At 39.1% G+C, this 11,521-nt stretch overlaps 1 protein-coding gene across 1 annotated transcript; it reads right to left on the bottom strand.

Annotated features, from left to right (window-relative positions):
* Window positions 1-598: 598 nt before the first annotated feature.
* On the bottom strand, window positions 599-7,111 carry LOC101298124 (coatomer subunit gamma-like). Its single transcript, XM_004299048.1, has 18 exons — window positions 7,066-7,111; window positions 6,499-6,596; window positions 6,339-6,389; window positions 6,088-6,201; window positions 5,799-5,999; window positions 5,611-5,712; window positions 5,163-5,270; window positions 4,851-5,084; window positions 4,360-4,610; window positions 4,075-4,246; window positions 3,815-3,970; window positions 3,651-3,701; window positions 3,299-3,439; window positions 2,906-3,103; window positions 2,677-2,808; window positions 2,427-2,600; window positions 1,696-1,935; window positions 599-1,159 (listed from the first exon to the last, which is right to left on the bottom strand). Exons 1-18 carry the CDS (start codon window positions 7,109-7,111, stop codon window positions 965-967), a joined length of 2,664 nt encoding a protein of 887 aa, XP_004299096.1. The 3' UTR covers window positions 599-964.
* Between the last annotated feature and the right edge of the window lie 4,410 nt (window positions 7,112-11,521).

Consider the following 11,521-nt stretch of genomic DNA (forward strand, 5'->3'; position numbering starts at 1 on the left):
AAAATGCTGCAAACTGGGCCCCGCCAGAAGAGCATGTGGGCAAGTTGTCCCCTAGTTGCTGTTGAGGTCTTCCAAAATGAATGGGCTAGATTTCGTCTTGGTCTTTCCAAATGAATGGGCAGATTTGACGAGACCATCGGTGGTCATTCAATGACAATAAAACCAATTAAGGTCTTAATTCGATTTAATTAAAAGATCATGACCTCCATCATAATAATTTCATTTTTACCTCAAAATAGATTTTTTTTAAAAAATACCACTAAGTCAGAAAAGTACGTGTATATACATATTTAAAACTTATATTTATTGATAAGAATAATTTAAAATTAGTGATAAAAATAAAATATGTAGTTTTATTTATTTAATAAGGTAAACATATTTTTAATATAATAATCATGATAAACTTATTTTAAAATGAATATAAAACCTCATATAAGACTCATTGTTAGAGATGAAAAAATCAGTCTTATATGAATAGTGCAATAAGAGGTCTTAAAATGGTTATAAGACCCAATTATAGGACTTATGGTTAGAGTTGCCCTAAGAAAGAAGAAATCTGTACAACGTGAACCGAAACCGTAAGAGAAACCGCCAATTTGTAAACACAGTAGTATTATAGAAACCGCCACTTTTTCAAATGGAGAAGACGACCCAAACAATACAATTGACTTCTTTATAATCCAGAGTGCTTCAAATTTCAGGTCAGATACATTAACAAAGCCAATTGAAACTACACTTGAATAAACAAATAGAAAGACAAAATATAAGGGTGTAAGAATTAACAAGTGAGCGGAAATCGCACACTAAATTGCAAATGACCCCCTTGCAAGCTCACTTAAATTTGAATTTAGTAATGTCCAGTTCTTTCTACAAAATGTTTGTTCTGTATGCAGCCATCCCCGCTAGTGCTCTCATTAGAGAAAAAAAAAGGCCGAAGTGTCTGAAGCATCTTGATATTACTCAACTAGCCGCTGGCCACAATCTCATGGATGGCATCACTGACAGTCACATCCTCAGATCTAACCGCAAGCTTCATTGCAACCTCCTTTGAACTATCAATTCCAAAAGACAACCGCACAAGGACCTTTACATTGCCTATGTATACACCAGACAATAAACACGTGTGGGACCTTGAGTTGCTCGGAATAACCTCCGTGCCCTGCAACCATGATAGAACCAAATGTAAAAAGGATATTGACAGACTACAAAAAAGTTATATCAGGCCAGACATTCCATCAAAGTTTTTGCAAGTGCAACAAACTTCTGAAAATATCAATGGACCTTGTCTAGGTTCCAAAACAATTAATTATTATTCAAAGGATTTTAAGCAAACCGGATATCCTTTGAAAATCATAACACTAAGAATCAGATTGCTTATCCTAAACTAATCCTAGAAATTACAATTTTAACAAACCTATAGTCCCAGTACAATTAGCAAATTAGGGCAAAATGCAATGATGTAAATTAGTGCAGATAAAGGGCCAAAAACAACAGGGTCACATGTCTTGTACACATTTTCATCAACCAGACAAAACTGTCATCTATATGCCTTCCATTTTTCATTTTGCTCAAAGTTATGCTAATCAATAGAATTGCACCTTGCCTTTTATCCATGTTTCTCAGTCTTCTTATATTCTATAACTATAGTTGAAAACTATTGCATAATCAACACTACATCATTAAAAATAAAATTACCTCACAGGGCTGCATTCCAAGGAGGCTAATGACAGTAGAGACTGCTTCGTTCAAGCTCTCCCTTTGGCCCAGGCCATATTCATCTACACGCTCACAATCTGGGCCCATGTTTTCCCATGCATGCCTGAAATTGTGTACTTGTTCCTTCAAAATATAATCAGCAGCAACCACATCAAGGTCCTCCAGCTGGTATTCATCTTCTACACCATCTTCCTCTGCCTCACCAGTGGTTGGATCAACCTGGTGACATACCAAACTCATAAGAAATGAAAACCAGATGAAATTCAAGATCAATAATCGTCAGCTATTGCATATTGTATATCCTAGTGCATATCCTTAAATCTTCACAGACACAATTCATAGAAAGGCATGAATTAAAACAAACTCATAATTGAAAGATTTGAAGTCACTCGTACATAATTTTATGGAGGCGTTATAATGAGTAGCAACCAGTGTTATGAACTAAGTGCAGAATCATAGAGGTGAAATTGATAACCTAAGAAATAAGCTTTGAACGTGACATTTCCATAAGGTAATATTAGATTGACAGGACTACATTATAGAGATCTTTTTGTTTTTTTTAGAATACATTATAGAGAATATTAGGAGTTGAAAGCTTGCCCAAAAATAGTATTGTTAAAACTTAGTCAGATCAAATGTGTGGTAGTCTGTTACTAAGAGACTTTAAGAACCTAAATCTACATAGAGGGATGAAGAGAAGAACTTGGTACCTCTTTCACAATGAACCTCAAAGTGTTTGAAAACTTTCCAACTGCAGGGACACCTTCTGGCTTCTCAAATGCCAAAAAGGTCTGGCCAGGTGTATCGTAAGGAAGAGACCTGAGAGGCTTGGATCCCGCTTCAGTAAAATCTTCTGCTTCAGAAGCATCAACGGCAACAATAACCTGAAAGAAGCAACTTTAAGAGCTTTCCAAGTAGAGATACAAAAGAGAAATGCTGTTATATACACTTGGGCATTACATTTTCCAGTAATTGCTCGGGAATGGTGTTGGTGCAGTTGTACTGGAACACAACATGCCTATCGAAAATGTGCTTGACAACGTTAACTGCATATTCGGTTTCTGCCTCTGTCAACTCCACAGGTGCTGAGGACTGATAGGTAAAGAATGCAATTAATCTCAAAAGCAAGTAAAAATAAAGCATTTACATGCATGGCAGTATGGAGATATGAATATTCATGTCACAATACCTTGAAAAGTCTCCCAAAGTTTGAAAACTCCGGAATAGACGCGAGCATCCTCTCATAAGCATCGACTGTGGATGCAGGGCCACTTGGAGGAGCACCCAGACCAGTTGGCTTCTTACTCTGGGCTTTTTTCTCAGCAAGTGGCTGAGACTTAATCTCCTTTGGTACAGAATTGATGTCAAATGGTTCCTCTGAAGCCTCCTGCAGTCATATTAAACAACACTGAAAGCTTTAGATAAAGGCTTTAATGGCACAAAGGAGAAGAAAGTTCAATATGTAATGGCACAAAGGAGAAGAAAGTTCAATGTACTGTTTCAATATTACTATAAGAAACAGTTTCCTTCTCGTAAGAACTTCAAGTGTTACGAAAAGGTCTAATAATGTGAGGCGGCTTACATAAGTCTTCAAACTTGTCTCAAGATTGACAAGGGGGACATCCAAAGACCCAAAGAGAAAGTCCTTTACATCCTGGTCAGTCTCTACAACAGAACCATCTCCTCCAAGTGTATTAAGATAGAGTGTTGCCCTATCACGAACCTGACAAAATGTAAGAAAATAAATAATTCAGCATATTCCAAAGGGCAGAGTATAGACAAGTGCAATAATAAAATAAATCATGAAAATAATGGCATGGCAACAAAAGAAATGAATTGCTGACATATGGAGAGGCACATACCTTTACCTAGATGAACATTTATATATATAATAGATACCTATATAAATAGCCTCAAAAATTCATATACAATACCTCATCATCACTGTCGAAGAGGCATCTTCTTAACAGAATAAAAACTCGAGGCTGAAACATAGAACAGATAATATATTTATATCAGTAACAAAAATAGCCCAAAAAGAAATTGCTTCCAAGTAAGGAACATAAGATAATACACAGTTCACCAGAAAACAAGTTACCTTCAATGAATCAACCATGGCACCAAATTTGGCTAATGTGCTTACAGCACTAGCCCGGACAGTGGCATTCTCAAGATGCACTCGATTATAAATGTACCGTATGTATTTGCTTGGATCCGAGGTTCTGGGCCCTTCAATCCCCAAAAAGTGAAGTATCTGAAAGTAGAATATTCAAATCAACCGTAATAAGAATAAAAGAGGTGGGTAATGAACAAATGGAGCTAAAAGATTCGTCAAAAATATTTGGAGAGAAATGCCACCTGAGTAGAAAGGTATGTGAATTCACAGTCTTCAATAAATTCACAGAGATGAAGCAAGCCACTCTCTTTTGCTTCTGGGATATCTCTAATGAGAATCACAATCGAGTCAACAATTGCCTTTTTGTACTCAAACCCACCCTCTTCTCGAAGAATGTTGCTTAGGAAGTTCATGCTGTAGTAAGCAAGAGGTTAGAACGTTACTTCATATGCACAAAGAAAAGTAAAAACACTGATATCCAAATGTTCTTAAAACAAAAATTAAACAGCATCTGATATGTCACTCACAGAGCTCTATACTTCAATGGAAACTTCAAACACAGTGATCTAATGGCTTCCACAACTACAATTTTGAACTCATCAGCAATATCTGACATGAAGTTTGTTATTTGCTTCATCAAGCGATCCACACTTGACTCATTTCCTGTCTTCAGAAGTGTGGTGATCGCAAGTGTGGCAATGCTTCTGTTCTGGTCAGAAATCAAACTCTCCATATCAATGTTGCAGTTCGTAACAGCCATTGGATGTGTCATTGCCACCTGAAAAAATTCAGCCATTAATACAGTACATAAGAAGAATAAGCATCAAGCAGATTAATTATGAAACTACAGTCAATCTAATAAAGATCAGAACCTTTATCAGCACATATTAATAAACCCCTCAGAATTATACAGGGCTGGTCAGTCAGCTTATAACTATTTGCAGAGGGATAACCTAAAATTATATAATACTGAAACAAATCCCCCCAACTAATATAGAAGAAGACAAAGAAGGCAAACCTTGTTTAGGGTGCGAACCGCAGCAAATCTTAACACTGGCTTTGAAGAACTTAAAAACAGCTGAAGAACTGTGATAGCCGGAGTCAGTTCTCTGTTTGTCACACCATGAAGCTCAGTAATTGCCCTTGCAGCCTCAAAGATTACCATCTCTGCTTTGTGCCGCAGGCAACCCTCAAGATAATCATAAAAAGGACGATCGCCTGCTTGTGTACTTCCAGCAGACTCACGGATTACCTGCACACGTATAGTTATTTAAAATAAGACACAAAAACACCAACCCAACTATAATGAAGCTCCCAGCAGAATAAGCACCTGGCTAGTATATCGGATCAACAGGCATTGAGCTAATGGAGATCGAACAGTGCCCCTTGTCAAGCTGGTAACCAACTTGCTAACAGCAAGACGGTCATTTTGTCTTATCTGAAATTTCACAATCACAAATTCATCAACATCTTATGTTCTGAACATGCACATCACAAGTGTTGTCTAATTGAAACAGTTTGCTATAAAAAAATAATGTGTCTTTATATTTAACACAAATTCCAAAATAAGACTGAGTTGGCAAGCTAAATCGTGGCTTTAAAAATAACATAACACTAGGGAAACTAAAATTCAACCTGCCAATAGTAACAAAACGTATGCTCAGATAAACCAACCAATTATTTCTGGATGCGGATAACTCGTTGAGTAACAGTATGGTTTTATAACATATGGAGTTGATTTAAGAGAATTAAGTTCCCAAAACTAACAGTTGCAGTACCTGATGAAGTAAAGCCAGTGCATGGAACTGTACAAGGGCTGCCCTTGACTGGACAGCTTCCTGAACCTCATTACTCCACCTTTTGACAATCTCTGGGTTGGTCTGTCAAAAAAAAAAGGAACATAAGGGGGCAAGGTCGACACACAACTAATCCTGGTACTTTTAATAGGATGAATATTAAGTAGTACCTGGAGTAAATGAATGCCACTAACTAGAGCTGCACTCGCAACCACTGGATTCTTATCAACGATGGCTTGTTTCAGATACCTCTCAATCTGGGTAAGAAGGGTTCCATCCGTAATCCGACAAAGCACACGAATGGCATTGGCCCGATACATATCAGTTTTACTATTCATATCCTTCATTAAGGAGCTTGTGACAATAATAACCTTGTTACCAGAGATACAAAAGTCAGTCACAGTACCTTCATCTTGCAAAGATAAATACAAAGAGAAATTGTTCCATCAAGTTATGTACCTCATCAGCAGAAGGTGATAGCTCTTTTATCATCAGATAAACCATTCTCCTCAATCCTATATCTCTTGATTGGAAGAGCTTGGTCACAGCAAAGAAAACTTCTGTAGCTTCAACCTATTAATTTAAAGAAAACTTACATCTCAAGTGATGACCAAGTATACAATAACATAACTTTACAAGTTTATTAATATACAAAATAGTGAATTTATTCATGGACGAGACGTGGACTATTAAGTACCAAAGGAGCTAACCTTTGTGAAGGTTTCACCCTGGTTCAGTAGATACAGAAGCTTTGTGATAACCTGAAAGTGCCAGACAACACAACATACACAATAAGTCTCTGCACAACAAATAAGAAGTAACAAAAAATATGAAATCGGATGGTAATATTCGCTGGTGCAAAGCAATAACCTGAGAGCATCTTCTTGGGTCTAGCTGAGGATCGTTAAAGACCCTAGCATCCTGAAGAACAGCCCCCTTTTCAATCCCCAGAAATGGAGAGTACTCTGCTTGCAAACCAACATTTCGAAAATTTTAGCCTCAGTAAGCAGCTAACTACTACGCAAATCACATAACGAACATGGCTAATATCCGATAACCGGCACAAATTAAACAAACACTACAAGATCCAAATCACTAAACCAAATGAATTAAAATCAATGCAAATGTATAGCAGATTCGCAACGAGTTAACCATCAACATTGACACATACGACTGACGGAGCTCAGAATCACACCAGATCAGCCAAAACCGAACCAGATCAAAAACAATTACACCACAATTCACTCAAATCTGATCTATACGTCTCATAATACACAATCAGTTCAAACAGAATAGCTATTAAACACAGAGATCTGGATTAACGAATCGCCGATTCACTAGTTTCAAACAAGAGCATCGAAACACTAAGCGAAATTGGGAGCGGAAAAACCAGATCGAATTGGAAATTGATTGGCCTAATAGAGAAACGGACATTACCTTCATCGTCGCGATCGTCGTCCTTCTTTACAAGAGGCTGAGCCATCGGAAAACCGGAATGAATCGCCGAGATCTGGATCACTCGGTCTGAGCGTACTTAGTGAAGAGGAGGGCTCAATTCTCAAATGTGAAAAATTAACGAGGAGGTGATTTACGAACGGAAAGAGAGAACCTATAGAGGGCTCGAAGCAGGAGATGGAGGTGGGATCGCATGCGGGCGGGGTGTCTGGTGGTGATGTCTTTCAGCCAGTTGTAAATGGCCACGTCATGTGAAGTGCCCATTGTATATTAGTAAATTACACGAATGTCACTGCCGACGACCACCGATTCACCACCATGGCGAACGGCGACCAACCCTTAAAACGGCATCCAGTAGTGTCATCATAATTGACCAAGAGATTCCATTAGATTTACATATAAAGGTTGAAAATAAAACAATTCAACTTAAAAATATTTTTATCCACCCATAGATTTACATCCAATGGTTGCTGATCATGAATCTTTTAGTCAATTACTGATCAGGTGAACACTATTGTCTGGGTGTTATGTTCATTTGTTACATTGACGTATAGGCTATTCAAGTGGTATGTTATGTAGAAGAAAACAAAACAACAGAGTGCTTATATAATCGAAAATTTACATAAATTCTTGAACAATTTGTACTATAAATTAAATAGAAAATTTCATATAAGTCACATTCTGAACATTTTCTCCTACATAAGTCCACCATAACAGTTTTACTCATATAAGTCCACTTTTAAGGCTAAATCTGTTATTTTACTTTTACGATGTACCTAAAATGCCCTCCTCTCCTTTACACCAATTCTCTCTCTCTCTCTCTCTCTCTCTCTCTCTCTCTCTCTCTCTCTCTCTCTCTCTCTCTCTCTCTCTCTCTCTCTCTCTCTCTCTCTCTCGCGAACCCACTGCCATGGCGAAGCCGCCGCCGCCTCGGCGCTACTTCCGACTCAGCCTTGATTGCATCTCCGGCTCTGACGATGCCGTCGCCTTGACGATGACATCTGGATCCACCGTCGACGACTCCTCGACGACCTCCGCTTCGACCTCGACTGCATCTCCTCAACGCGCAGCCGGATCAACAAGGTCCAACCAACTCCGACGACGTCATCCACCACTTGTTCGGCGCCCGCCGCCGTTGGAAGCAGAGATTTATGCGCCTTAGTAGATCTCCCCAGTGTGTGTGGACCTTCCTCTACCTTTTCCGATCCTCTGATCAGCCCCGTCATCACTGGCCGCACCTTCTCCGATCAGCCTCGTCATCTTCTTCTCCGCACCTTCTCCTATGAGTTCGAGACGGTGACGACGAAGGTGATTCGTCGGTGAGGTGCAGATCTATCGAGGATCCACCGCCTTGAGGCGGTTGTCATTTCTGACAAGGACACAGGCCGATCCAAGGGCTATGGTTTTGTGAGTATTCCGATTCATTTCTATTCTTATTCAATCTTGATCACGCATCACTGACTGCTAATTTAGTTGTGGAATTTGATGAATCAATGGACGTAGTAGCTTTTGTAGGCGGTGGTAATAGTTTTTGTAGATGGTGGTAGTAGCTTTTGTGGCTGGTGGTAGTATTTTTTGTGTTCGTCGAAAAGCTCACAGTAGTAGCTTTTGTAGGCTGTGGTAGTAGCTTTTGTAGGCGGTGGTAGTAGCTTTTATAGTCTGGTGGTAGTAGCTTTTTTAGCTGGTAGTAGTAATTTTTGTCATCGTCGGAGGTCGGCCGGAAACCTCGCCGGAGGTCAGTCGGAAATCTCGCCGGAGGTCAGTCGGAAATCTCGCCGGAGGTCGACCGGAAACTTCGCCGGAGGTCGGCCGGAAACCTCGCCGGAGGTCCGCTGGAAATCTCGCCGGAGGTCCGCCGGAGACTGTTCCGAAATGAGAATGGTTGTTGACTTTTTATACTAGTGGCATTCTTGTAAATATAAAGGAGAAAATCTAATTTTTTTGTTGGATGGCAGTCTGTAATTATGTTGAACTTTAATACTTAATACAAAACTTCATTTAGACTTGGGTGGACTTATGTGGGTAAAAATGTTGAGGTGGATCTATGTGGGAAAAAATGTCTCAAAGTGGACTTATATGTAATTGGCCATAAATTAAAAAGATAATAGTGATATATCCTAATTTGAACAAATTTGTTAGAAATTTTATCATTTTATATTTAAGGAGAAAATTTACTCTTTTTTTTCTTTTTTTTTTTAAAAACTTGAGGGGTTAATCCCTTGATATACATCATTTCAACCTTCCGAGGTTAAGCTGAAAGCTGGACAAGCTTTCTTTTATATCTCACTGCTCATAGTTTTGGACTCCAAATTGAAAAAATGATACGGAAATAAACCTATAAACTAGGAATTGAAATGGTATTGACTCAACAGAAATTAAAAACTAATAAGCTTATACATTACACAAGAACATTATTCAATGGTAAAAGAGATCAAGACCTATATGGACCTTTCTGGTGTACCTATCTCCACTTTTACCACAAACAAATCATATACTCATGTAATGTACAACTAACCTCTAAGTCTCCTTAGTCTGCTTGCTTCCGCCTTCCACATTTGAATCTGATGTCACCTCTGCGGTCGTTAATGCTATCAAAATAGCTTCACCATTTGTAACCTTTGGCTTATTGCGACTACCTTGTGGACAACCATGTTTCTTGGCGCCGCACCCACCAAAAGAGCTAAGCATCATCAATCCTATTCCTCCCTCCCTAAACCCAAGTTGTTCAGGCTCTAGTGTTTGAGGAATCAAAGCTAGGGCATTTTTAGCTCTCCTCTGATCCAACATCTTCATCCTCTTCCCTTGAGCGACGCCCGCCCAGAACACTAGTTTAGGGTTTCACTACTCTCTGATATTTCATGGATATTCACTGACCTTTTCTCAAGAGACTTAAGATTAGGTACCTTAAACAAAGGAGTAGAAACAGTAGGGGATGCAATACCCCGAAAAAGTAGCTAGAGGTTTCGGGATCAAATCCTCATTCTCTTTTCTTCACAATGAGAACATGGTGTATAACAATGATTTATCATCGAGCAATCTCGGCACCTACCTAGAAGTCGCCCTGTAACATCTCAAAAATTCGGTTTTCTATTTTTGAAAGGAAAATTATTTTCGAGCTATTTTTATTTCAATTTCGATTATTCTTTCAATTCTTAGTAGCTTTCAAAAATTATTAAAACTTTTAGTTTGTCAAATTTTGTCTTTTTTTCCCGTAAGATTAAACTAGACGTCGTTACGAGTTTGTAAGATTTTACAGAAGTGTTTTCGGACATCTGAGCTATTTTTAATGATTTTTGGAAGTTTGGTATTATCCAAAAATTTAATTAGAAATATAAGTTATGGGGGTTTGATCTAGGCCGTTAGATCATTTAAACCGTAAAATCTCAGCCGTCGATTTCAATTATAAAAGTCGGACTGGATCAGCTCGACCCAGTCCCAGACCGACTTCGTTTCGAGCAGTGGCGGAGCTCGATCTCTCCTCCGTCGTTCGGCCGTCTCTCTTCGCAAGACCGGTGTCAACAAATTCGTCTCGTCGTCCTTGGCCTCTCTATGGTCTTCGTTTTCGACGAGGAGGTTTGGCGAGAGAGAATCGAAGGAGAGAAGGATTACTAGGTTCGCCGGCGAGTTTACAATTTCGGTCACGGCAGCGAGCATGATCGATCATGGTATCTTCTCCTCGACTTGGCGAACACCTCTGTGGTGGTTGCTGCTTAAGACGAGCTCTGAGGAGGGAGAATCGAGCAAAGGTATGTTCTAGGTTTCAGGTCGTTGTTTTGGGAACTTTCTGGCGAGCTTCAAGTTTCAATCTAGGTATCAAAGTTGGTCCATTTATCGAGTTCTACGCCTCTGTATAATTGAAATTGAGTATAGTTGTGATAGTTGTGATATAGAGAATTTGGGTTTTGGGCAGTGTGCACCGCCGTTTGTGACTACTGTGCACGGTGGGTTTACGGCGGTGGCAGTCGTGTTTTGGTGTTTGTTTGGTAAATTCAAGTAGAATAAAATTGCAGGAACATGATTTGGTGTTGATAATGCTTAAATGTCAGAATGGGGAGAGACGAGGAATTTAGGATTAAGGCAGTCGTGTATGGCTGCTGCCCTTGGCAGCGGTGGTGCCGCTTTGATCTAGTTCTTATGAGTATATGAGCATGGTCTTGACTGCTAGAATGACAGAAAATTGAGAATATGAGAGGTTGGATGATCAAGAGGTTTTCTGTATAAGTATGGGTTACTGTGTTTGATATTTGATACGTTTTGGATTGTGGCCGGTTTAGTTGATCTTAACATACACATAAGAACCTTAATGAGTTTTTATATAAGTCTAAAATTTCAGAGATGGAGGAGTTGGGTTTGAAGGTTAAGTTAGGCTCTGTGAGATGATGAAAGTTGAGATTAATTGTTAAGTTTTGGGCGGTGGTATGTTTCTATGTATGATTCT

The sequence above is a fragment of the Fragaria vesca genome, linkage group LG5 (genome assembly GCF_000184155.1).
Source record: "Fragaria vesca subsp. vesca linkage group LG5, FraVesHawaii_1.0, whole genome shotgun sequence".
NCBI classification, from domain to species: domain Eukaryota; kingdom Viridiplantae; phylum Streptophyta; class Magnoliopsida; order Rosales; family Rosaceae; genus Fragaria; species Fragaria vesca.

Coding starts and splice junctions, on each gene's coding strand:
- LOC101298124 (XM_004299048.1), bottom strand. CDS start 7,111: ATGGCTCAGCCTCTTGTAAAGAAGGACGACGATCGCGACGATGAAG. Junction 6,202..6,338: donor AGGGTGAAACCTTCACAAAG/GTTAGCTCCTTT, acceptor TTAAATTAATAG/GTTGAAGCTACAGAAGTTTT. Junction 1,936..2,426: donor TGAGGTTCATTGTGAAAGAG/GTACCAAGTTCT, acceptor GTATGTCACCAG/GTTGATCCAACCACTGGTGA.